General features: G+C 41.2%; 1 protein-coding gene across 10 annotated transcripts in view; it reads right to left on the reverse strand.

Annotated features, from left to right (window-relative positions):
* Nucleotides 1-26,659, reverse strand: part of DOCK9 (dedicator of cytokinesis 9) — a 257,537-nt gene that overhangs the window by 112,050 nt on the left and 118,828 nt on the right. For 7 of the 10 annotated variants that reach the window (XM_033105052.1, XM_033105055.1, XM_033105056.1 and 4 more), the window contains exons 3-7: nt 10,832-10,921; nt 6,802-6,884; nt 5,021-5,090; nt 3,164-3,259; nt 2,038-2,172 (exon numbers count right to left, since the gene is read on the reverse strand). In XM_033105052.1, coding sequence (XP_032960943.1) covers nt 2,038-2,172; nt 3,164-3,259; nt 5,021-5,090; nt 6,802-6,884; nt 10,832-10,921 — 474 coding nt within the window. Of the gene's footprint in view, nt 1-2,037; nt 2,173-3,163; nt 3,260-5,020; nt 5,091-6,801; nt 6,885-10,831; nt 10,922-26,659 lie in introns of those variants that run through there. The other 3 variants (XM_033105047.1, XM_033105048.1, XM_033105049.1) reach the window with 1 other exon arrangement.

Raw genomic sequence — 26,659 nt, forward strand, 5'->3', positions numbered from 1 at the left:
AACTTACACATACACTTACAGACCACACATGGCACCATTCACAGTCGATTTGTAAAGATAACATACAAAATATGTTAATCAACTGTTTATGTCATTGGTAAAGCTTCCGTCAACAATAAGCTATTAGTAGTTAAGTTTGGGGGGGCAGTCCAAAGTTACACATGTATTTTTGGCTCTGTAGAAGGTTGGCACCTCTAAGCCTCATGTTGTTCAAGGGTCAACTGTAGTCCAGATTAGAGCAAGAAGGAGGACTTGTAGGAGCTAACATCCTACACCATCATGTGATGTCCACCACTGATAAATGAAGAGCAGCAAACACTCCTTATCTAGCACTATGAAGACAAATCCCAGGAAAAATAATGAAGAGTTGAAAATGATCATTTCAGGAGAGGGGGAAATGGGTGAGGTGGGCATGATGCAGCAGGAATGTGCCTTTTGTGTTACCTTTCTGCACTGTTTGACTGTTTACACCAGAGGAACCATCACTTGGAAGAAAATGCAACTTAATTTTAAGTAAAAATGTAAACACATAAACAAGTATACCTGTAGGTCAAAGCAGAGAGCTGTGTGTCTAACCTTAAACACGTTGGCCCCACAAAACAATCTTTCTTATAGAACCCAGCTTTGGGCTGATGTCATCAGCCAACACTGAATTAAAGGAGAATTCTCTGATAATGGTGACTGCATCTATTGTGAGGGGTTGTCAAGGAGATTGTTCATCAATCACACAGTGCCCTCTGTATGAGGGCCCCCAAGAGAAATGCCTGAATGACCTCCATTCGGAGATTACTCGGGCTGCTTCTGACTAATTAGATTGTTTGTATCAATGTGTGCTGTATGACTGAATGGGTCCCCAAGCTAGAAAGCATAGAGCCCAGTTTGTCACCCACCCAAAGCTGGTGTTAGGTCTTTATACTTTTTCCTTTGCTCAATTCCACTTCATCTCCCTCGTATCCCGACTCCTTGTTCCCTTTTCTGCTTTCAGACCTAGTTAAATTTATGTTATCCTGTGTTTTATGTGGGTTTGTAAGTTGTTACCTTAGATCTGCCTGAAAAACGGTGGGGGAATGGTTAGGTGGGTGGCTGGTTGGCTGGCTGGCTGGATGGAAGGACAGATGGGGAAACTGACAACCTGCTTTCAAAGACAAGTCTATAAAGGTATGGAAGGAGCACACCAAACTGGTAAAAGTAGCTCTTTGGAAAAGGGAGCAATTGGGGTCAATAGAGACATCTACATTATCTGTATTGTCTGATTTTTTTATAATATGAATATATTCATGTTATATAAAATCAAAAATAATTTTTAAGAATTCTACAACTGCAGCTGCACTATGACAAAAAAAAAATATCTGATATTGGCTGAATACTTACCATGTGCTAGCACTGTTCTAAGCTCTTTACATGTATAAATTAACCCTCTCAGAAACCATATTTGGTACTATTACTATCCCTGTTTAACAAATGAAGAAATTGAGGCACAAGAGGTTAAATGATATCTCCAAGGTTACACAGCTGGTAAATGGGAGAGCGTTCCCATTTAGTTCAAATGGGGATTTGAACTCAGTCTGGATCTGAAACCCACTCTGTTGTCCAATATGCTACTCTGCCACTGGTACTACAATGATAGTAATAAAAGTCATCATTGAGATGCTAAGAACTGTTCCAAATATTTCCGTTAACTTATCCAATCCTCTCATTTACCCTATTAAGGAAACATTATCATTATTCAAATTTCGCAAATGAAGAAACTTTCCGTAATAGTCGTCCCAAGGTCACACAGGTAAAAAGTGGCTAGCCAAGTTTTAAACACAAGAACTCATGTTCAAGAGCACTCGTGCCTTCTACCACATACTTCTGCCTCTATGTTGTATCTGCCATCTTCTAAAAAGATGAAAAATAAGCCTTTCCTTATTTAAAGTCAGCTATTGTATTTCTACCACAAAATTGTCATTTTTGGAAGTGTTTGCTTACATCTGCTAATTCACAGATGGTACTTTTACAAATAAGAAAACTTGATAAAATTCTTTTCATATTTACCTGAACCACACCCATACAGGAATCCAAAAAAATCGATCCTTTTGGTTCTTTGGAGATCTTTTCATCTTTATAAAAGTTCAAGTTATAGGAACCATCACCAAGTTGAATCAGGTGGAAAAACCGTCTTTTAAATGACTAAGAGAAAAATACACACAGGGCTATTGTTTTAAAATGAAAAGAGTCACAGTCTCTACCGATAACTCGCAATTAAGACACACATACAAAAACCAGTTCAATTCTCTCCAAAACAAATCTAATGCTAGCCAACGCCCCAGGTAACTGGGTGAGTTAAGACTCTCCATCACATCGAATAATTTCACTGCATTTCAATTTTGAGGGGGAGGTCCACTTAACAAGCACGGGTCATTTTTCTTACCCACAGAATTTGGGATTTTATATAACCACCCAAAAGCAGTGCTGTGAGTTCCAATTTGGGATGCAGCTCAGAAGGATGGAAACTTTCTCAAATCCCCAGGGTGTCTTGCTCACACAGAAGAGCAACCATTCTTTGCCTCGTGACACTGAACGATTTTCCAGGCTCAGGATCACGACAGTCAGCATTTTCCCCAATTTAATTTTTATCTCCCTGTCCATCCTACCCCCTTCCCATTGTTTCTTCTCTCTCTGTTATTAGTCTTGGTTTTTCTCTGGTCCTGCTTTTCTTGTAGACGGCTTTTTACACTGGTTTTACTTTTCTCTTTGCAACCTTCTTCCGTTGTAACCATTTTCTCTTTAGTCCTCAATTTTCACTTTGACTTTGCAGAACAAGCAGAACCCCACAAAAGTGCTTGGGTTTAGCCCCTGGGTGCTGTTCTGTGAGATACGAAGTACCATTGTTGAAGTTAATACAGAGAAGAAGGGCTGTGTTAACGACCACCTCTTCATACCAGGCCCATGAGGACGTCTTCATGCAGCTGGTGAGAGGGTGATGGGGCTAAATGGGTGGAAGGGTCTGGTCCAATGGAGGTCGATCCTACTGACCCAGGGAGGCGTCTTACTAAGCAGACAACGTCACTTCTGTCAGGAAGCACCCGAGATGAATGCCCATTCATCTTGCGCCTTATTCCTAGTCCTATAGCAAAGAGGGTGTAATCGGAGGGGAAAGTAGGGTGATGGGTCTCCTTACCCTCATGGTCACGCTTATTGCACTGTTCATGTTGCCTTTGTACAGCCACCCATGCTTGGTGATGCCCCCTTTCTGAGAGCCAAGGGAGGCAGCATCCTACGAGAGAAGGAAAAGACCACAATCAATCTCCCGTTATTACCTATGTTGTTTACTGGGAGTCTGGTGAATGGGAGAATCATTCATTTGGTGCCAGGTTGCCCCTTGGCCCTTTACTGGAGTAATCATCTGACATGAACACCTACAAGTCACTTTAGAATCCACTGAACAGTGAGAAAGGGAAAAGCCTCAACTTCTGGAAACTCTAGTCCATTAAAAGGCAAAGCCAGTTCCAGTCCAAATTTTTACTTTTAAGGGTTTAATGAGCCACAGAAAGTACATACCATACTTGACCACTCGAATTGTAAGGTCTCGCCTGGTTTCATGAAAAATGTTTATAAATTACACTCCCCTATGGTTGAAGGACAAAAGCAAATTCCTGGAAAACTTCCCAGATGCTTAGTTCAGGAAAAGGTGAATAAACAAAGGGAGGAAGATGTGAGTCAATAAAGAGGGATAAAATGATGGAGCAATAGAAAGGAAGGAAAGAGAGAGAAGAACGCAATAGGGATAGTAGAAAGAAGGAGAGTTAGAAAAGTGAAAGGAAACAGCTAGAAAAATCAAGTTCTGACCCCAAGCTCTGAGATCTGGGTTTAAGGAGGTGAAGCTGCCAGCTGGGGCTAAAAACATAGGCATATATTTGTACACATGACAAACAGACAGATGAAATATATACACACACAAACACACAATCTGGCAAATCTTCCACCACATCCTTCCAGTCTCTTTACGAGTGCCCCCCGTTTGAGGCTGTGCCCAATATCTACTTCAGGAGGTACCCTGGGAGGCGCAGGCCACAGTGTCAGGTTACCCAGTTCACACCTCCTAAAACTAGCCTCTCATTTAGATATTTATTTTTGTTATCAAGTACACAACTGCATAAAGACCCGTCTTATGCTTTGTTTTAGACCATTTCAATATTAATGCTGGTGGTTTTATTGTTATATATATTATTCGCAAGAATAGAAATACCTTTCTTGTCCAGAATTTTACAGTGTGTTCTGTGTGGCCTTACATGCATTATTTCAGTTGGTCCTCCTCGTACTGTGAATCAGCACCAAGTTTCTTGTTTTTCATTTGCAATGACTGTCTACTCATGCCAGAATTTTTTCAAAAGTGGTTTCTAAAGTAACTTCCTACCATGTACATTGTTCAAGTTCCTGAGTGGCTGGTGTTATTGGCTTAGCTGACAATTAGGAAAAGAAACAAAAACTAAACTCACAATGAGGCATCCAATATTGAGTAGGAGAGAATGCGGGAAGGGCAACACTAACTTTAATCGCTTACGTTTCCCTTGCTCAGTGAACAGTTGCCTTCATGTCCTGCTCTCTTTGTAGACTTCTCTAGCCACAAGCATTTCCCCAGTAGCAAGGGGAGTGGGCTTCTGGGCCCTGTACTTCATTGGGAGCCATCACTGAAGAAACAGCCATTGAAAATCTATTGGCTACCAGTTCGTTTTAAGATAACCTAAACTTCAGGTCTAAGTAATCTTGATATCTTTTAACAATGTAGCCAAATCTTATCCAGGCCTTTGAAAATGATCTCAGAACAAATAAACAGGACCCGAAGAACATGTTATGCTAAGTAGTCAAGTTGAAACAGAAACCGTATTTCAATTGATCAAACAACACATTTAAAAAAATTCTTCCTGTTTCAAGAAACATTCCAATGCCTGTTGTGGCTAAATGTTGGTGATTTTTTGAGCAATACTTGAAGTCGGTAAAATAAATCAATCTTTAAATCTGCAAGCAATCATCCTACCTCGTCTTTGTCAACGTCCTCATCGACTTCATAGACGTGAACTGGAAGTTTATCCAACTTGGCCACTTTGCTTTAAAAAAAAAGAAGAAAAAAAAACTTGTTTTGTAATTACCTAATCCATGAAAAGATGTTGCATTTCTTCTTCCATCAGAGGAAATAGCACTTAACCAATCTGAAGCTGGCCCCCTCAGATAAAGAATAGAAACCATCAATGCCACTGCTTTTCACAGTGGGTGATAAGAGTGAGAGAGCTCCAAAAGCTATGTAGAAAAGATGGCACAGCATGTTGGAAGTTCCAGAGTTATATTCAAATGGGAATGCTTATTAATAAAGGCTTGATAGAATAACTTTTAATATGAACTTTAAGAGAGAACATGGAAAATAAGGTTACCACAGTTAAAGTGACTGAAACCACAAGCTTAGATGATGGCATTAACAACAAAAAGATGACAATACCAATAGTGGCCAGCACTTATTAAACAGCGATGTGTCAGGCATCGTGCTGTGTACCTCACATATGCTATCTCCTTTAGTCCTTTAGGTGGTGGGGGACTGGTGTTAAGACCATTTAACAGATGGAGACACTGAGGCTTACAGAGGGAAGAGCAAGTAGATGACACAGGCAGACTACAGAATCTCTGTTCCTAATCACTGTTAGAATTCTCCCTCTCATTCTCATCACTACCAGAAACTCTTATGAATGCCACAAGGTGAAATCTACCAGCAGTAAAATTATATTTTATAGTAAATACACTATATCTCACAGTCTGTTCTCTTTTAGCCATGAGAATAGTATGAATAAGACTGTCAGTGAAGATAGGTTAATCTGATCAAATGGGGGAGAATTAAAAATCCCCCAATGAATATTGGGTAAATATAGAACTAAGGAGCACACCCATCTGGGGAAGATAATGCTGGAAGGGAGTGTTCTTGGCTGAGGTTTAAAAAGAGGCATTTGGGAAGTTGGCTAAACACTCTAAGGAGTGGTTGAACCACACAAATAGGAAAAAACAAACAGCTAAGTCCACTGAGACTAGCATAAACAAATCAAACTCATAGATGCCACAAACACAAAGAAAAACATATTAATAGGATCTCAAGTAAAATTTTCATTGGCGATGGTTACTTCTGAAACACAATCCATCATTAATTGCTTTCAATTTTCATAATCAACTATACTTAAATTTGCCAACTACATCATGGAAGGATGTACCATTTTAGAACAGATATCCTCTCAAGGTGACACTTACCCATCCATGGTTCACTTTAACCACCAATCAATCTAAACATACTTGCTTTTGGTGCATTCTAGAATGAGTTAATACTTTGGGGAAGGTAAAGAAATTTATCTGGGAAAATGCTTATTCTTTGATATGCTTTTAACATGTCTATTCAATATAATATTCTTTTTGTCTCTTCAAAATATTTTTATAATAAAACACACTGCAGCGTATTTCAATATCTTTACATTTTCTTTGTTTTCTATTTTTCACTGAAAAAATTGCAGCTGCTTGTGTTTTATCAGTGGTACCCTGAAAATAATCACTGGGCATAATTAAACCAACCATGTGTTTATTACCACCTACCAATCCTAGATTCCTAGGATTGCACTGTATTATCAAACACACAATAGCTAACCTGTATACACATAAACCATCCAGAAATATCTTCTCCAATACTCTGATTGCACAGAAGTTACATAACTCCCTAAATGTTTTAAATACAAAGAATTTTCCCTATTGCGTATAACCCCACCCTGTGTGGTCTGCCCATTTACTCACTTTGGAAGCTGTCGAAACTCTCCTGAGTAATCTTCATATTTATAGTTCACAAGATGCCAGTCAGAGTTATAGGTTTTGATGCACTATTGGAGGGGAAGGATTAAAAAAACACAAAGTATATGAAAAACATAGAAAATATACGTGCTGACTTTTAGAGAACATTTGGGAAGGGTTACGAATACACACCCACACAAACACCAAAAAATTATTTCCCCTCAACCCTCTCATGTCCAAGATTCTACCATCAGAGGTTCCTGTGAAGTGTAAGAAACACTGAAACATTATCCTCGGGAGACAGGTCACTTTAAGTTACCATCATTCAAGATCTAAGAGCAGATTTTACAAGGAGAGAAACTTCACCTCCTTTTGCTGCATTTACATTACAATGCACAGTTTCAGACTTAAAAGCATTTGGTTCTTAAGAAGTCATGTGGCCGCTAATAGAACATGAAAGTGACAGACAGTGTGAACTACAAGACGTTTTCATGGTGTTTACTGATATTACAACTGGCTCTGTTAGTCAATATTATATAAATTTGCCCTCAGTTTTTCCTTATATTTATAAGGGACAGTGTGAGGTTCCTCGAAGGAAAGATCTGGATTCTAATGCACAGTGGCATCACGACATCTTCACGTGTATGTGCGTGTGTGTAAGGACTGCGCAAAGTATGGAGTACGTATTTCATTGCCAAGGTGTCTATCTGTGGTGCTAACCTACACAGACTGCATTAAACTACCCCCACAAGACAGACTCCACGAGCCAGCACACTGTCTGTCATCTACCAAGGAGGCTCCATCGAGTAGTGTGTAGAGCTTAAAATCACGAGGCCACATCTGCCGTATCTTCACAGACGAACTAAGTCCAAATCAGTAAGTGAAGTGTTTGATTTGGTTACCACCAGGTCAGCCCAAATGATTTTCTGTGTAATCAGCTTTTGGCTACACGTATGTTGACTTCACTGTGGCAAAAAATGAATAAGTGAAAACATAGGTAGATAAATGTATTTACATCTTATCTCTTTTACTTGACTCTGGTTTTAACTAATGTCACGAACACAGTCTGTATTCTACTTACTTCACTTCTTTGTTTAATTGCCAACCTTTTTATCTATTTTATAGCCTGTGCCCTGAGGCCTTCTGAGGCAAACTCCCCTGGACCCCAAAGTCATGAAAATAACTACAGCAACAACAGTGAGTGCTTCTCTTGTGCCAGGCTTTTCATTGGCAAGGTGGTGAAGAGAAGGTAGTATAAGTTTTTTATAATATCATTCAGAGAGGTACAATAAGTAGCAGCGAAGGGCTAAGAACAGAGTCAGGTGTGGGAACTAAACAACTCTTCAATTTCTTTGCTATGTAATTACAAAGGTTTTAAATACTATTGTATACTTGTAAATGCTTTTAAGATTTCAAAGCATTTTCACATTTAGAACATCAGACATCCACACTCAAAATCATATCCCCAAACCAGTACGACTTCAGAATTATCCACAGGTTTGCATTTTCTCACTACTGTCCCTAGGTCCATTAGCACAGCTCAGTCAAATCTGACTATGTTTGACATGGTCTTGTGGACGTGACCCTATTCTCTTTGTTTTGGAAGCCAAATCAGAGACAGCAGCAGCCCTCAGAGCCATGGTGGTTCTTCATCAAGCTCTGCCACTAAAGTTGTACCACCAAAGTCTCTTACAGGACATTACACCCATTCTGAAGTATAAAATGTACCTGCCCAATTAAAAAACCAAACAGCACAGACATATATGATCAGTGCATTTATGAATGCAATACCTGAATGCCCAGATTTTTAATATCTTAGGCAAAATGAGTAAGAAACATAAACATAATATTTAAATATTTTAAATTATAAGGAACTGCAAAAAAAAAAAACCATCATTAACCAGGTTAAGGAGCCAGAGTTCACTCATTTAGTAAGCCATTGCTGGCTGTCCACATAGCAGGCACCTGTTAAATTCCAAGGCAAAAACACAGAATAAGGAAAGCAACCCCCATCCTTCTGGGGATATAGAAAGTCTAGGAAACAACGGATTCAATCAGAAATCAGTATCCAGAAAACCATATCTCTAAAAACAGAGAGATCAGACTGATTTCATGACTGACCTTTCAAACTTATGAAATTCAATAATATTTTGAAGTTCTACTGAAAGGTTTTTGAAGTTGTTTTTTTTAAAAAGCCATTAGGTCATTCTCCATGGACGAGAGGATGGAGAGGAAGTGCTGTTCACTCCACCCTAGAGGAAGGGTCCCAGGAGGGTTAGCTATGCTGGCTCCAGCAGCAGAGGATGAAGCGGCTATTGCTCAATCTGCAGCAATTAAAGAACTTAATGGCGAGTTATCCTTCAAAAACTGTGTTTTTTAAGCAGTTGGGAGAATTGAATTAGCAATGAATAATTTTGCTACGTGTATTAAAACAGGGAACAACAAACTTTTCCTGCAAAAGGCCAGAGAGTAAATATTTCCATCTGTGAGGGTCACTGTCTCTGTTGCAAGCACTCAACTCTGAGCTGTGACGTGAAAGAAGCCATGGGCAACATGCAAACCTCTGAGTATGGCTGTGCTACAGTACAACTGTACTTACAGAAACAGGCTGCAGGCCAGAGTCTGCCTGTAGGTCACAGTTTGCCTGCATCCTGCTTTAAAATAAACATTTAAGATTCTGTAAACATACCTGGCTGTTTTGTCTGGCATTAATTTTACTAGTACAATAGCAAAGGAGGTAAGATAAGATGTTCTTACCTTTTCAGAAGGAGGAGAAAACATACTTTAAAATTTTTAAATATACATTTAATTTTTCAAAAATCTCAATGGAAACTAAATCTTTCATTGGTCTCCACTTACAAAAGCTTAACTTCCTTGTAGTGGGCAAATTTATTGATGGGCATATTTGTCATCTAGAAATTGCAGATCAAATCCATTATTTTTAAATGAAGGAACACTTCAAGAAACAAAATTAAAACACCTAATTAGTTCACCCTACCTCAAAGTACGTGGAGGAAGAAACAAACACCCCAGGGGGGAAAAAACAAACAAGCGATCTAAATGCAATAACTTCTCTTTCCTCCTTATGACAATCATTATTGGCACGTTCAAACAAAAGTAATGGTAATCATACATTGATCAGGGATCTCAGGCTCTGTTCATTATCACCTGGCACGTCATGAGTGCTGAACTAGTCTTGAAAATAAAAGTATAAACACATAAATGAAGTAAATGAATATATAAATGTCTGTTGGGTCACCATTAAAAACAGTATCAATAAAACTGAAAGCAACAAATGAATAAGACAAACAAACACTCGTAGACACAGACAACAGTTTAGTGGTTACCAGAGAGTAGCCGGGGTGGGGCGGAGGGTGGAATAGGGAAAAGGGGATCAAATATATGGTGATGGAAAGAGAACTGACTCTGGGTGGTGAACACACAATGTGATATAGATAATGTATTACAGAATTATACACTTGAATACTATGTAATTTTACTAACCATTGTCACCCCAATAAATTTAATTTTTTAAAAAAGAAAGATCACAAAATTGTAAAAAAAAAAAATAGAAGAATCACCATTTAAAAAAGAAACACACAATGCAATATATAGATGTTTAATATAAATGTACACTTGAAACCTATATAATTTCACTAACGAATATCACCCCAATAAATTTATTAAAAAATTTAAAAAATAAAGGTCTTAAAAAAAAAACTATCAATAACAAAGCCTCTGACATTATGTCCAGTGAGTCCATTTACAAGTTACTACAAGTTACCCTGTACGTTATACCTGTAAGTTCTGTAGAATTCATGTTTTATCGACACACGTGACCCCGGTTAACATTTCTGTCCAAGTTTCAGACTCTGAAAAACTCATGTTAGTCTATTTTCACTTCCATTATTAAAAAACAAACAATGTAATTACCTTTCTGACACTTCCTTGAAAACATCATTAAAATCTAAAGAAAAGGGGGCGGCGTGAGAAAAAAAAGACTTTAAAATAAATCAACGTAGAGGAAACACATTACCTCTGTGACGAACAAGCTCTGTGCTTCCTCTTGTGCATTTTCGGGAACTGTGGAGCACCTGTACCGACCCTGTCGCCTGAGAATGGCCGTCTGTGAAGGAAAGCACCAGGTGAGGACGCGGTTAATTGAGGAAGGAAAGTCACAGCCCCCAAGGGCAGCGGCCCTCAACAGTCACTTCAGCCTCCACCAGCCGAGCAGCTTCCTCCTTAGGTCACATACGACAGTTACAACTGGACACACTGACGCTCAACGCCATGGGGCAATGGCTCCTGCTTCTTTCTGATTCAGGGACACGCTGAGCCCTCCAGGGAGCCCTTCTGCTCCCCTAGGCAGGGTAGAGGCCCATTCAGCGAGCCCCTACCACTCTCCCACCTCAAGCACTTGATCTAGTCCCATTTTATTGCTTTTTACTAGCCTTAATCGCCTGTGTTATTGTGGTATAATAGGCGTAACATAACATTTACCTTTTTAACCATATTTAAGTGTACAGTTCAGTGTCACTGTACATTTACACTGTTGTGCAACCATCACCACCATCCATCTCTTAATTGCCTTTTGCATGTTCTTGTACACGGCCACTTCCCCCACTGCCTAAGAGCAAGGGAACCAGACAGGTAGAAGGTCCTTAATCAACATTTGTTGACTGAATTCATGAATTGTGAATGTTACCTCCCCTCCTACGAACCTTAGAACTCTTCTTGTTTTGTGAGGCTTAAATGTTTATTTTAAATAATAATATGCCTCCCGACTTAAGCAGCAGCAATATACCCCAATTAACATTGATTGGAAGAGACTATAGCGTCAATCTGAGGAACCTGGGTCACAGGCTTCAGAAAGGAATGTTCTAGATGTTTTTCCCATGGACTCTTAACAGACCATAGACATAAAAACAGCGTACACGAAATCTACTCTGTTGGCTCTTCCTGGCTAATTACTAAGATGGGGTCTTCTCAGTAGCCATCCTAGCTGTTCCTCTTCTTCCTTTGTTAGAGGAAGCTTTGGGTCCAATCTGGGATCCCTTTCCCTCCAGCACAGGTGGAGAACTCCAGGGCATACTTTTCTGTGTAATTTAATTGTATTTCCTGGCCACATTTTCTCTGTTTTGTGTCTGCTTCACCTATATTTACTCTTTTCTTGCACTGTGCCTACCTTTGAAAGTAACGTTACACCCTATTTTTAGAATAAGTCTCCCTTATTCTAAAGGAAGGGAAGAAAGGAACTCTGTGCGACACCAAAGTCCTTCACAGGTAAATTGTGAATTCATTCAGGCTCCAAGAGGCCTTTTAGGACCCTAGGTCTCGGTTTCTTTGTGAATATCACAAAGGGTGACTCTTATTACCCACCTGTTCCCATGCAATGCCATAGAGATATGTGACAGTTATAAGCACTGAAGAGACACAATCTATTTAAAAAGCTTCAAAGTAACACATCAATTATAAGAGATTATCAAAACTGTTAAGAATCAGGTAGAATACTAGTAAAGGGGAACTGTTCAAGAGATTGTGTATGCTTCTTAGGATCCCCTCTTAACTGTGTTCTTACATTGATTTAGTTGGGTCTATCGATATTTTTGAAACTAATGATTATACTTTTAAAATGTTCAGGAAATGGCTCAGGTCAAGAAATAAGACTACTAGGGTCATTTTCAGCCCATTTCTCATCATCACAGGACTAGGAAGAGAAAAAGTATCACAAAATGTTCCCACTGAATGACCAAGTCCAGAAATTTGAATTATGTGACACTTTTCCAAACACCCCTTTAAAGTGAGAAAAATAACAGGAAATGAATCCTTTTTAACTCTGTAGATCCAAGTGTCATTATACTCTCACTTTGAAAAGACAGCAACTTTAATCATTAACGAGAGACTCGATCTTTAACAAATAAGAGGGGACTAAACGTAATTAAAGCCATCGTCCAGGTACTTATCGTCACCAATACTAGAACACTGATCAAGTCCTACGATTTTGACAAACTTAGTCTTCTGACCAGACGGAACCCTTCCCCCCACCCAGACTTCATCCAAATAAACTTAATGCATTTCTTTAAAACCTGTCACTCAACTTAGAAGTTTCTTTAGTACATGTCTAGCTTAAGTGCTATTTTTATGTATATTTCTTTTTGTACATATCTGTTTTTGATAATCCCTTTTAGATGCCTGCTATCCTTCTGTACATGTGTTTGCTGTAACTCACACCGAAAAGGGGAGTCTATTCCCCTCCCTCTGAATCTAGGCTGCCTTCGACCAATAAAATGAGGTGAAGTGACATGCCAGTCCAACCTTAGCTTTAGGAGAACGGGTAGCTTTTGATTCTTCCTCTTGGAAGACAACCAGCACATTAAGAGCTCCTTGAGACCATCGTGCTGTGAGGGAGTCCATAGCTAACCATGGAGAGGCCATATATAGAAAGATGCCCCACCAGCCCCCTGCTGGTTCCAGCGTCCTGGCTGAGGTGCCTCAACGTGAGTGAAGAAGTCATCTTAGACATTCCAGACCTTGTAGACACCAAATAAAGCAGAGCTACCCAGCTTAGCCTCAACCAGATTTCAGAATTGTGAGAAACAATCAATTATTGGCTTATGAGGCTTGGGGGTGATTTGTTATTTAGCAATAGATAAGTGTACCACGACTGTAAGAGACTAAGGACAATCTCCTAATTAGAGTATTGGAGAATACTGCCATTTTCATGAAAATGTCTTTTAAATGCTAACGACAGTGCAGTGTTAGGACGGAAGCCCTGAGAGGATACACTAAACTGCAGTCTGGTTTCCACACTCCCCCTTCCATTCAGTCAGCATCCTCGTCGTGGTCAAGTAAGAGACAGAAATGTCTGTTAGACCTTGACAGCAGACTTTAGTGGCTTCTCTTCCTAAACAATATTCTATTGATCATTTAAGGGTTCGACGTAAATATCACTTTATCCAACCATTCATCCATCCACCTATTCATCCTTCCCTCACTCCCTCCCTCTACTGGGTCCCCACTTTCTACTACCAGACGCTGAACTAGCAGTTGGAATCACAGAGTTTAATAAAATGTAGTTGCTGTTCTTATAGAGCTTACAGCCTGATGGGAGAGGAAGATGAAGAAATAAATTATTGATTAGTACTACAGAAGGGGATGAGAAAAAGCACAGAAGCACAGGCTGCTATGAGAGGAAAGAGGAGGGGAGTCTAAATCTGACTGGGAGGCGAAGAGGTGTGCCCTCTAGAAGACGTGTTCCAAGGCAAAGACACTTACGCTAAATTATACAGGAGGAGTACAAGTGTATGCAGTACAAAAGGAGAGAAACTTGGAGATCAGCTGACCTTTGGGGAGTTAAAAGAACAAAGTCAAGACATAATAACTGAGATTAGCTCTTTGTACACACAAAAGAAACAAACCCATTAAATCCTAGGACTGAAAATATACATTCTATGTCAAGGGAAAAACTGCCTCTAATAAAACTTGAATCAAACAACACTAAAACCCCACCAACCCACAGGTTAGTCAGTGGTTTTTAACTCATTTGGGAAAAGAATGGGCCGACAGAAAGAACAGGGCTTGCAAGCCTGGAGCACTTTTGTCAGTATCTTATCACAATTTAAAAGGAAAGGCTGGGATCCATGGGGTTGGGGGCCCCATGGGGACTACTGCGCTCGGCACCAATGGGGGTCATCGTTTGACCCTCCCGTGTCAAGGTCTTCCCACTCAATGTCTTTGGGAGCCCAACCTCACCAACCTTCTTGTTATAATGTGATCCCCATCTCGACTTTCCTAATTAGAGAGAACACACAGCCAAGCAGTGTATCCTGACCTGCTCATTAATTCTAGTTCTGAAGGCATGTTATTAAATGGCATTCCAGTTTGTTCTCTTGTGTGGTTGGCTACTACAAGTCAGTTCTCCTTAGCCCAGATAACTCTGGTCATAATGCTCAAACCTGGTCTCTGGACTTGCAAAGCTCAGATTTGACCCTAAACCTTGATGACCTTACAAATCATGCCCCATGAGGCCCCGTCTGATAGCTCGCCTACCTCATTAACCAAAAGTCTCCGGCAAACACATGTCTTTTTTTTGCCTAGCAGGTTGTGGATTCGTTTGAGGGCAGGAAATGTATCTTTCTATTTGCATCTCTGTAAAGTACTCAATAAATGTTTCAAGAATGATTAAATAAAATAGACAATGGAGACAGAAGTAGGAGCTTACCAATAATCACCCATTACATGCATTTAAGTATTTTTTCTATTACTACAAAAGTTCTCTGGTCCATTATGGAAATTAACAAGGGAAGGCTATAGCATAAAAGAATGTTCTATTTTAATTTCTCTAGATTTTATGTATTAAAAGTCACATTTGAGTAAAAGTCTATTGTATGCCAAATCAATTCACATTAAATTTCTATAGTTTTATTTATCTGGTTTATAACAGAGTCCAAATCAATACCAGGAGATTTATACTCAATGTACACTAAAACCCTTCTCAAAAATTAGCTCAATTTTCTTTTTCACAGTTGTGGTGTTTTTTCTACTTCTCTATGAGTTAAAATCATATTTCTGCTAGAATATGGGTCTCTATCCACTTTATATAAATCAACATCAAGGCGGATAGTCAAAGAATATCATTCCTATTTAGTAGCTTTCAACTAAGTGTTTTCTACATTTGCAAAGGGAAAGGAAAAGTATTTCACACTAAGAAGTGTGGTAAGACCTGAAAATTAAATCTAAACATAGATAGCTTCTCAGACAACCACTGGGATATAAATTTCACAGCACAAAACAACTTGAAAATAAAAGTCCCCTTCTAGCTACTACAATAGTCTAAAATAAAAGTCTAATTTTGGTCAATACCATTACTTAGGTGAAATACGTACTGGTAGTCTTTGACACATACAAGTCCTTAATTATCTTGGCCAAGTATGGACAGGAGTGCTATAAGGAGTTCCATAAAATTAAAGGAGTAATCGAAAAGGAAAACAGGACTGCTAAATAAAGAGAAAGGGGTGAAGTCCTCTCCCAAAGGGCTTATATAATGATGCACAAACACCTGAGAGGTAAATCTGTATGGGACTTTCTTTTTTAATGGAACAAGTTGAAGAAGTGCAGTTCCCTACCTCGCCCCAGGACTAGAATAGGAAGAGTAAAATTTACGATCTCCGTGTCTAATTTGGAATGACAAATTTCAAACAGATTCTTTTTTATTTTAAAAACTTTTTTTGTTCTCTTGGTTGAAACGATTCCCTCCAAAAACTGGGGTCATCTGAATGGCTAGGACCCATGTCTGGATGCTTAGCCCAGGGAGGCAGGGCCATGGCCACCTAAAGGGAACATACAGGCACATCAGGTCTCCTCACCAGGGGCCAACCCCAGGCTGGCTGCCATTTCCTTCCCGCTTTTAATCATCACTCAATGCTCTTTCCTGACAGCCTGCTGCGACCCTGTTTCTTCAGCTTCATCTTGGAATCCCTCTCTACTATCAAAATTCCCGACCCCCACCTGGCCAGGCCTCTGCCCTCCTTCATTGGTGCTAGCCAACACGCTACCTTGACCCCACTGAGGCTGGGACACCGAGAAGCTCGTGTTTCAAACCACAAGCAACGTGAAGCGCATAATTTAATTAAACTTCCTATGGAAGAATCTGAGAAGTGATATTGGAAAGGGGTTTGAATGGAGAGCCAGGAAACCTGAGTTCTCATCTGAGCTCTGCCTCTAATTAGCTGTGTGATCTTAGGGGAAAGTTTTAGCTTTCTACATCCATAAAATAGTTTTCTAGGATCTCCAGGTTTCCTTTATGGATTAAATATTCCACAGTTCTGTGAACATGGAATTCTAAGTCTGCCTCTCTCAAATGGTTTATTTGAGTGCTATGAATTGCTTTGTGAGAAATTGAAACATAAAAGATGTCCAGAAAAAAAAAAGAAAAGATGAATACTGTATCTGCGTTGATTTATAGACCCCCGCTTATTTTTCTAACAAAAGGCATTGTTGGATTAAAAGGAGGGAAGATTCACTATGTAGATTGAAATAAATAGAGGCGTGAGTATTAACAAAGACATGCTTTTGTGTCGTCATTTCTTTATTTTTCTAACCTTCTCAACTCATATGGCACTGGATTTTTTAATTAATCATTTTATAATGGGCATTAGACTATAACCAAACAACCCTTTTAGTCCCTGGTGGGAAGTAAGTAAATCCACTAGGTGTTTGAAATATTTTATAGGGTTTTAATTAAGAGACTGAAACAAAGGCCCACCCTTCTCTTGGGAACACATGAACTATATGCTGAGGACAATATCCCAGAGAAGCGGGTGGGCTGGAACCTGAGCCAGCTGTGTGGATCCACAGACTGTCTCCCATCCATCTCTGCTGCTCAAAGGAGCCCAGGGCGGGGAGTGTCCTCCCTCAGACAGAAAAACAAACCACTCAGGCAGCCCAGAAGGGAGTGCGGGCTTTGAAACAGGAAGAGTTGTCTCCTGGGGCGTCCGAAACAGAATAACTCCCGGGACAGGCAAGGCACGGTGCACCAGCTGAGATATTGAGTCAGAAAAAAGAGATGAAAAGGGTTCTTCTCCTCAAGAGGAGGTGACTGGTCAGTAGGCACACGGCTGCAGAACAGACAGAGGCAAATTTCCTAGGTCTCTGCTGTCTTACATCTCTGACGCACCCTGACCCCTGAGGCTGGCCGGAAGTCAGAGAAGAAGGCCTGAGAACCCCTTTGCTGACCTGCTGGACAGAGAAGCCCCCCTGGCTCCGAGGCCAGTCAACTCCAATCTACTCTTAGGCTAAAAGGCAGACTATCTTCACTTTGCTGTCAACCCCTCCTGTTTGTAGTTCCCTATGAAGCATCTGTACTTGTGCTTATTTTTGTTCTAATTTACTGAGAAGAACTATCCCTTCAAACCTTTGAGGGCTTGATGCATTTGTCGGAGAAAGAGTCCTTTGATCTCCCGGGAGAATGGTAAACTTGGAGGCCGCCAGGGCTCAGTGAAGGAAGGGAAGCCGATGCCAGCAGAAATCAGAACCCAGGCAGTCTAGGTAAGACTGAGCTCTTTAGGTGACGTCCCTGAGGCCTGGTCTATCTCCCTCCCTAAAGAGTAGGCCCTGAGTTGAATTTTTCTTGTGCTCGGCTGGGCCAAGTGGCTGGTGTCCGCTCGATGTTCTAAAGTTATCTCGGATTTTCAACGACTCCCTGTTAGATAGATGGCTCCCAACTATCCTTTCATCTCCAGGCCTCAGTCAAACCACAGGTGCCTCCAGTGACTGTGGAGTTAAATCCCTTTGATGGCTGCTGGAAACGCCCCCGGGGCTGCACTGTCCGTACATAAAACGTTTTGTATCCAGGGCAGTATTAAACATTACCATTAGAAACTCTGGGAACTCTGCTGCGACTTACTGAGCACAGCAGTAAGGAAGCCTTTCCAAATATCTGGCCGACGCACTGGTTTCAGAGAAGATGACTCGCTTTCCAGAGGATTCAGTCCCAAGCCAGGCTGGAAACTGAAATCCACACAGGGCGTTCCCCACATCTCATTGCGAGATCATGTCTTGGCAGCTAACCCACATGTTCTATTAAGATCAGACAATTCCATTTTCAGGGAAGCAGTTTCCTGAGGATTCCCAATGTTTAATTCACTAATCATTAAGAAAATGGACAAAGCCTGGGACAAGATAAGGGTCTGGAGTAAGAATTCCATTTAGGTTTCTGGAGGGATCTAACTAAAAACAACTCGCAAGGAACTAAGGAAAACATTACCAGGGTTGAGCCCTGATTATGAGCAGAGAAATGGACATCTCTGTGCCTCTCTCTAACAGCTCATCTTCACTAGCTCCTGCAGGGTCCCCAAGCTGCCATCTTTAACTGCCTTTCTCCGTTCACTCAGCAGTGTCACCCTGTGAGGTCAGTGACTGCCCTTGCTGTGCGCCCCACGACGATGCAGAGACTGAGGGTGCTTTTGCATGAACCTCAGTGCAGCCGTCCCTCACTGCTATGCCCGCCTTCCCTCGTCTCCATTCCCTGCACAGCTGTCAGTCATCTTTCTAAAGTTCTCATGATAGTGAAGTCACGCCTCTACTTACGTTCTGTCAATGACTCCTCACTGTCACCAGACAAAGTCCAAACTCCTGAGCACGGCCTGAGACCACTCATGGCCAGCCGCATCAACTCTGGTCATGTTTCTGGACTTTCTCCCGCCCTTCTCCAACCCTCTAGCACACGGGGTGCTTCTGACTCTCTGATGCCCTGACCGTGCTGCCTGGCTGCAGACCCGCTCATAGCAACCTCCCGGAGCACATTGCCCTGGATTAGCACGTGTGCCATTCTCCTGAAATCCCTCCAAAACCTGCCGGTGTCTCCCACCAAACTTGGAAATCTCGGACTACACCAAGATGTTTGCTTCTCTAACACCCAGCAGGACATCTGGCACAACATAAACGTTTGTGGAGTGAATGGGCAGTTGGGGTTTCAAAATGGAGATGGTTCTATTTAGTTGTGAGATCACTTGAGGTTCCAAATGAGACACTGTTTCCGCAACAGGTAGCTTTTGTGACCACATAATGTCCTGTTTCCTAAAATGTCACATAAATTTCAGTCGACCTTTGAGAGTCATAAAAAATTCATTCTGCTACTTTCTCAACCCCCAAATTATACATTATACAATATATATAATTGCCTGTTCAGATGCAGTAAACTGTAACTAAATTCAATGTTCAGAACCCTTAATGACCAGACTCATCAGTTCACTGAGTACCACTGCACAAGAGAGAATGGGGGTGTCCGGAAAACCAGGAGTGGACCTGAGGTCATTTGGAGCATAAGTGGCAGGTCTGCTTCCCCATTAGTAAGGGGCTCAGCCTGCTCCACATCACATGGCTGTGCTACTCAAGTCTGCCACCCTCAAAAATAAAACAGTGTTACCTAGAGGAGAAGAAGAAGGCAGCTCAGCTCCCTCCCAGCCAACTGGAGGACATCAGCCAGGATGGGCAAAGAGCTTTCCTAAGTCATGGTACCTCTTTGGATTCTCACACATCTATGAGAATCCAGATTATAAGGCAAATTCTCTCTCTGAATTACAGATTAAGAAAAGTGAATTTTAGGAGGGTTTATTGCTTGCCCAAACACCAAGGTTAGTAACAGGCAGACCTGGGACTAAAATCTAGGGTCATATGACTAAATCTTGGATCCTGCCACTACCCCTGGTGTCCAGAGCACCGACCATCCCTCTAAGCCATTTGCATTCCATTCAGTAACATAGCCTCGAGGAAGACATGTATGCCGTGTGGTTTCTTTCACTTTCTAGCTGTCTGTGTATGGCACTGCGTCTTCCTTCAGAATGCAATTTTAGGTGCTAAAGAGCCCGTACTTTGTGGGAACACCTAGCATAGTGAATACGCTTCATGTTAAAACATGTCCATTATTTACATGTTCCCACATACCGATGAACGCTCTTTTCAGGAAGGCACACTCTCTCACATGCCGCTCATCATACGTGTGAAGGTTTCACTTGTGTATCCAGGAGAGTGTCACGCAAATCCCCCCATTCATTTACCAGCACCACCACCATGCTGGTTCAGGCCGGCCTGTCAGCTCCTGGGACGCCATCCAAAGCCTTATTTTAAGCACAGTGGAGCAGAGCTTCTGCTTTGCAGATAAAATGCCACGCAGTGGGGAAGTCCTGCTTCTTCGAGGACTTCCGGTATCACAGGACTTTGCTGAACTTCCTTACTTGCTCCTCTGGACCTTTTCATCCACATCACAAGGCGCTGCGGTCCACGGCCGCTCAAACCCACGCAGGACACACTCAGCAGTGTCCAGGCGCCACCAGGCACGCCAGGGAGAAAAAGGCAGCAGTATGGACGCTGCAGGACCCTTTTGGGTTGTAGGACCCACAGATTTTGGGCCTGGTAATACGATAAATGGCATCTCATAATTCTGAGCCCAAAAACCTAGGTTTTCTTTTTCTTTAAGGACTTTTGGCTTTTGTTTTTAATGAAATATGTTATGTCTCCCTCTCTTCTACCTTGGGACATGCTCTTACAACCTCAAAGGCAGCTGGTGCTAGATCCCAAATCCATCCATTTCTTCAATACATATTAAGTGCCTACCACAGATAAAACCCTATTGTAGGAAGTTTGGGCAAATGCAAAGATAAATTGTGAAAAAACTATTGTTTGTAATAAAAATCCAGCAATTATGGTTTGCTACTCTCGTAGAGATTTTATTTTCTATCTGGGGAGAAAATAATAAACAGTCTTGTAGTTACAAATAATTTATAGTAAAGAACAATATTAAATGAATGCTATCAATATAGTATAAACAGATATCCACCTGCTTAAGCTATCCCTGCTGTAAGATAGCATCTTGGTTTAATCCTTCCTCTATCTGTGTGGAGCTCACAGGAATAAACACACAAGTATGTTAGAAGCAAACAGGGAATACAGTGAGAAGAAAATAAGACAGAGTCAGGTAAGGAGGACCAGGAACGCCACAGGGGTTGGAGGGCACAGCAGTGACAGGGGCCTCACTGAGATTTGGGGAAAGGTTTGCAGGAAGCGTGGGACAGAGGGGACAGAACGTACCAGCACAGGACCAGCCTGAGGAAAGGCCCTCAGGAAGGAGACTATATGGAGTGGGAGAGAAGCCCCTCTACCCACCACCATGGGGCCCAGTGTGGCTGCAGCAGAGAGAGTGGGGAGAGGAGTGGGGAGATGGTCAGAGAGGTAGTGGGGAGACATGATCACGGGGTCCTTCAGGCCATGGCAAGGCCGTCAGTGAGGGACTCCTAACATAGGAGTGCTGTCACCTGCCTTAAACGATCACTCTGCCTCCTCTGGTAACAGACTGAAACGGGGTTGGGACACTTGCTAAGAGGTTCTTGCCCTAACCAAGGCAAGAAAAGGTAAGGGCTGTGCCACGGTCACAGCAGTGGGGTGCTACATGCTGGTTCTTACTGTTACCCCTCCCACCCTATTCCCCACAGCCTGCTTTCCAAACCCTCCTTGCTCTCCCCCAAGCTGCGCCTCACCTGGGCCAACCTGACATTAGCTCCCTCGGCCCATTTCTCCTCTAAATTTCTCAATATCCAATCCTCTCTTTGCAGTTCATAGAACTCTCCCTCCTGAACTCTTCCTCCGAAGACCTTTAATTCCATCCCAGTAGACCCCCTACAGCGCTTTGCTTCAAAACATAGCCTCATAATACCTTGCATCTTCAATCTCTTCCTCATTCCCGGACTCCCCTTCTTAGCCCATTCTCAGGTGTCCCCAGTCCTGGTAAAAACTCTTACCACTGCCCTGAGCCAGCTGACTCCCTCTGTCTCCTACTGTGTCACGCTAACCTCTGGCCTCACCCACTCACTTCTGCAGCCCTGGCTGAAGAAACTGCAGTCATCGGCAAGGGTGTCCTGCTCACCGCCTCCAAGAAGCCCTTCTCCCCAGCTCATCAGCAGGAGTACATGACAGTCTGCCTGTCCACCTGCCTTCTCCAGACCCCGCCGTTTCCTAGTTCTTTTCTTACTTTCTGTCTCTACATCCCACCCCCCTTCCTCCCAAGTGAAGTCACTCCCCGAGATTTGGTCCCCACGAGGGCTCTCATGTCCTGATCTCTTTGGCCACTGTTTCGTCTCACATTGCTTCAGTGCGCCCAGATCAAGGACCCTGGCTTCTCTCTTAGACTGGGCTTCTGCATTTCCAACACTTGAAGGATGCTTAACACCTGAATGCCCCTCTATGTCCAACTTAAATGCCCGTGGGACTTCATGTATGTCGTGACGCTGGTCACATTCTCCTGCTGGTGACTAATATTAATTATCTCCTCTCCTAAGTTTTGAGCAACTTGAAAGCAGGAACCCTGTCCTATATTTACATCCCGAAGCATCTTACAAGGCTGAGTGAGCCCTTTGCACAAGTAGTATAACTATAAACTATAAGCTAAGTAAATGTACTCAACTCAGCTGATCAGTGCTATCTGAAAAAAAAGCCTTTCTTTTGAGGCATATTTGATCATAAAAGAATGACCTGTCACTGTGTTCTGTAAAAGGCATTACTTGAACTAGAATTAAAATTCTCATCCCCTGAAGGTCTGGCCAGTTATCAATTCAGAAATATTATTCATTCAGATTTTTCAGGAAGTTTCAACCATAGACAAGAACTAACATCTCAGAGACCACAATGTTCATGAAAGTTACATTGTTGGCCAGTGAATTCCGACTGATAAAAATTTTGAGGAATTTATCAAAAAAACACTTTTCAACAAAAAGGCCAAAACAAAGTGTTGAGATTATTTGTTTGGCAGCGTATAATAAAAAGTGAGGAAAAACACTGTTAAAAAAAAAAATCTCTTTAAAAAAAAGACCAGATGGGAAATGAGATCAGGGACTTCCAGGCCCTTTGTAAGTCGTGGGGCCTGGCTTCCTTTCCAGGCCAGCGGTTTGTAGATCATTATCAGGCTCATGTAAGTAGAAGAGGAAAAGAAACAGAGGAAAAATAAAAATCAGGATGTTACTTAAAGGGAAATGGACTGACCACATTTTTCTGTACAACTCTGAGAACACGTTAGGATTCTCCTGTATGTAAACATTTCCAAAAGTGAAAATTTCTAGCATTGCCAATTATTAATAATCTTTGCTTTATGTTCCCATCTTTCCTTTTAAATGCTCTTGCTAAGAGATTTGACATCGATAATACACCATAAAGTATCAGCAGGAAGAGCACCTGAGAATCATTCCTCATCCTGACTTCACACACAACTTTAAGGATGACAACAATTTCACACTCACATAGTGGAGAAATCCTGTAACAACATGCTCTTCATTTTAAAATTGTGGTAAAATATCCATATAACACAACATTTACCACCTTAACCATTTTCAAGTGGATAGTTCAGTGGCATTAAGAACATTATTCTTGTGTAACCATCACCACCGTCCACCCACAGAACTCTTTTCATCTTGCAAAACTGAAACTCTGTACCCAATAAACACTAACTTCGTATCCTCCCCCAGCCTCGAGCAATCATCATTATATTTTCTATCTCTATGAATTTGACGACTCTAGGTACCTCATATAAGTAGAATCGCCTAGCATAATGTCCTCAAGGTTTATCCCTGTTGTAGCATGTGTCAGAATTTCCTTCCTTTTTTAGGCTGTGTAGAATCCCAATGTATAGATACACCATTTGTTTTCCACTCATGCATCCCTGGACACCTGGGTTGTTTCTACCTTTTGGCTACTGTGAATAATGCTGCTATGAACATAACACATAAGTGTACAAGTATCTTTTGAATCCCTGTTTTCAATTCTTTGGGCTATATCCCCAGAAGTGGAACACAACATGCTCTTTTTATTCCTCCCATACGAACTCTCTCCCTTGTTAGTTTATATCACATATCAAAGTCTAATGTTTGTAAAATATAAATAATATCCATAAATTGCATCCCAACATCCTTTTTACCATTTACTTCCTTCTCCATATTCCAACACTTTACGTAGCTGCTCTACCATGACTAAGCTATCTAAAAAGCTAGGGCACATAGGAGCTCAAAAAGCCAGCTGTAGACTCAGTGGACTGATGGCAACACCCTCCCATTCAGTTAAAAATGTCACCGTCACCAGCATCATCTGGTAAGAGGCTTCCCTTGAAGAAGAATTGTGATTGGAAATGGCCAAACCCACACTGAATTTTATGTCTCCGACAGGAAAAGGGGGATTCCTGAGCATTACTTTCAGTTATGCATAGAATTGTTACTTCTAAAGCAACAAACCATTTTACATTTCTTGATCTAAAACATTTAAATCATAAAAGTTACATCTCCAATTGCCCAGTAAAGTTTACCTACAATTTACCCACGGAAAATAAGTTCTCAGATTATGTCAAGAAAAATTGATGAGACCAGAAAACTTTGAGAACAATAAAGGTTCGTCAGTCATCAGAAAGTGTATGCCTTTTAAGACTCTGTTTCACCTCCATTCTTTTATTTCAGAAATTATCTAACTTCCACCAAACCAAGTCATTGATCAAGCAAAAACTTACAAATCTAGTCACTGGCATTTCCACGTGTGTTTAATGGTACTCATTATTTACTTCTTGAATCAAAGAAAACTACCTAATATTCATAATAACTTTACTAATTTTAAATGAAGCCAAAAGTACCCAACTGTAGTACCCAGTGGGGAGAGATTATGTGCATGTGGAGGTGGATGGGCAAGGTGAGAGTCTAGAGAGGCACAGTGGGAGGCTAGAGAGGTACAGGTGGGAGGCTAGAGAGGCACAGGTTAGAGAGGCCAGAGAGGCACAGGTGGGAGGCTAGGGAGGCACAGGTTAGAGAGGCCAGAGAGGCACAAACACGGTGCCTGAGCCTTCCTCAGGGCCACAGCATGGGTGGTGACACGTGAACACAAAAAGCATAAGACGCCATTAGTGAAAGGCCTAAGCCAATGTACTTAGGTATTAATGTGCACAGTGTCGGCAGTGAGCTTCAGAGGCATTACGAGAACGGGGGGAGAAAATCACCATAGGATTTGAAGTGGCCTCAAAAGGGCGAGATGGTTCTGGAAGGATGGAAAAGAAGAGACGACATTGCTGGCAAGGAGAACCACGAAGCCAAGCAGAGACAGAACAGACGAGACCCCGAAGTACCAGGGCCAGGGTCTGATTCTGAAAAAGAAGTGTAGTGAGCAAGTAAGGGCTATATCAGCCATGGCATTTTTGTCCCTGGCCCTAAAACTATACGTCACCAGTATTCTGATGGCGGAGAACTACCCTTTTGTTTTTTAAAATCCACATTTACTTCATGTCTCTCAGGTGTTTTTCTCCCACCCTTGGGCAAGTACATCCCAAAACAACTCTCTCCATAAGATGCATTTTCAGAAAACACTTAGATGTCCTTAGGAGGTGACCAATATCAACACATGTCCTATTCCAGAGCTAGACAAGTGTGTCATCACTAGCTACACTTATGTTTTAGAAAACCACTGTTCTGAATATATTTGACAGAACTCCACATAACATTCTTATCATTTTAATATTCAACTAATATTGTTTAACTAGTAAGTATAGTATTGCAAATCAACCCCCAGCATGCATTTTGCTCATTATTTGATCCATTTGCTAACCAACTTGATATCTTTTTTCCATATGAAATAAAACTTTCCCCTGATCGAATTTGTTTCCTCTGCTTCTAATAATATAACAATAATTCCTTTTCTATGCTGTCTAAAAAAAAAAAAAAAAAAAAAATCAGGGACAGACAGAGAAATCTATGGCATTGCTAAGACCATTTTGCTCATTCAGCTAACTAGACAATTATTAAAATCACCAAGACAAATTAGCAAGAAAACTCAGTGTGGTGTAAAGGGCCTTACTTGATTAGAATTTGGGAGTCTCCAAGAAAACAAATAACAGCATCCAAATTTAAAGGGGAACCATCACAATCACCGTGATGAGGATCAAAGCTGAAATTCAAGCTCCTTAATCTTTGGAAAAATTCCACAAACACAGAAAATAACACTTGCTCATTCAATCTCGGCCAGCAAAATGTCAGTGAGCTCTTTGCCGTTTCTAGAATATTTGTGCTGGTGTCCCCAGAGAAGTAGTTATGGGCAAATAGGACAAAGGAGTTTTTCTCCAAGTTTCAATCACTTGATTCTACAACTGTTTAAACATCCAGGTTCCTTGTCTCTGGGATAAAAAATGAAAGTAAATTAACTGTATCTTGTTTCTTTAGTTTGTTTGCTTCTTAAGCCACTTTATCTCAGGGCTGCAAATACAACTTTACATTCTAGGTTGTAAAACTTGAAATAACTTTGTTACTCTAATTAATAACAATAAGAATACATACTTCATGTTCAGAGAGACCTG

This window comes from Rhinolophus ferrumequinum, chromosome 4 (genome assembly GCF_004115265.2).
Source record: "Rhinolophus ferrumequinum isolate MPI-CBG mRhiFer1 chromosome 4, mRhiFer1_v1.p, whole genome shotgun sequence".
Lineage (NCBI taxonomy): Eukaryota > Metazoa > Chordata > Mammalia > Chiroptera > Rhinolophidae > Rhinolophus > Rhinolophus ferrumequinum.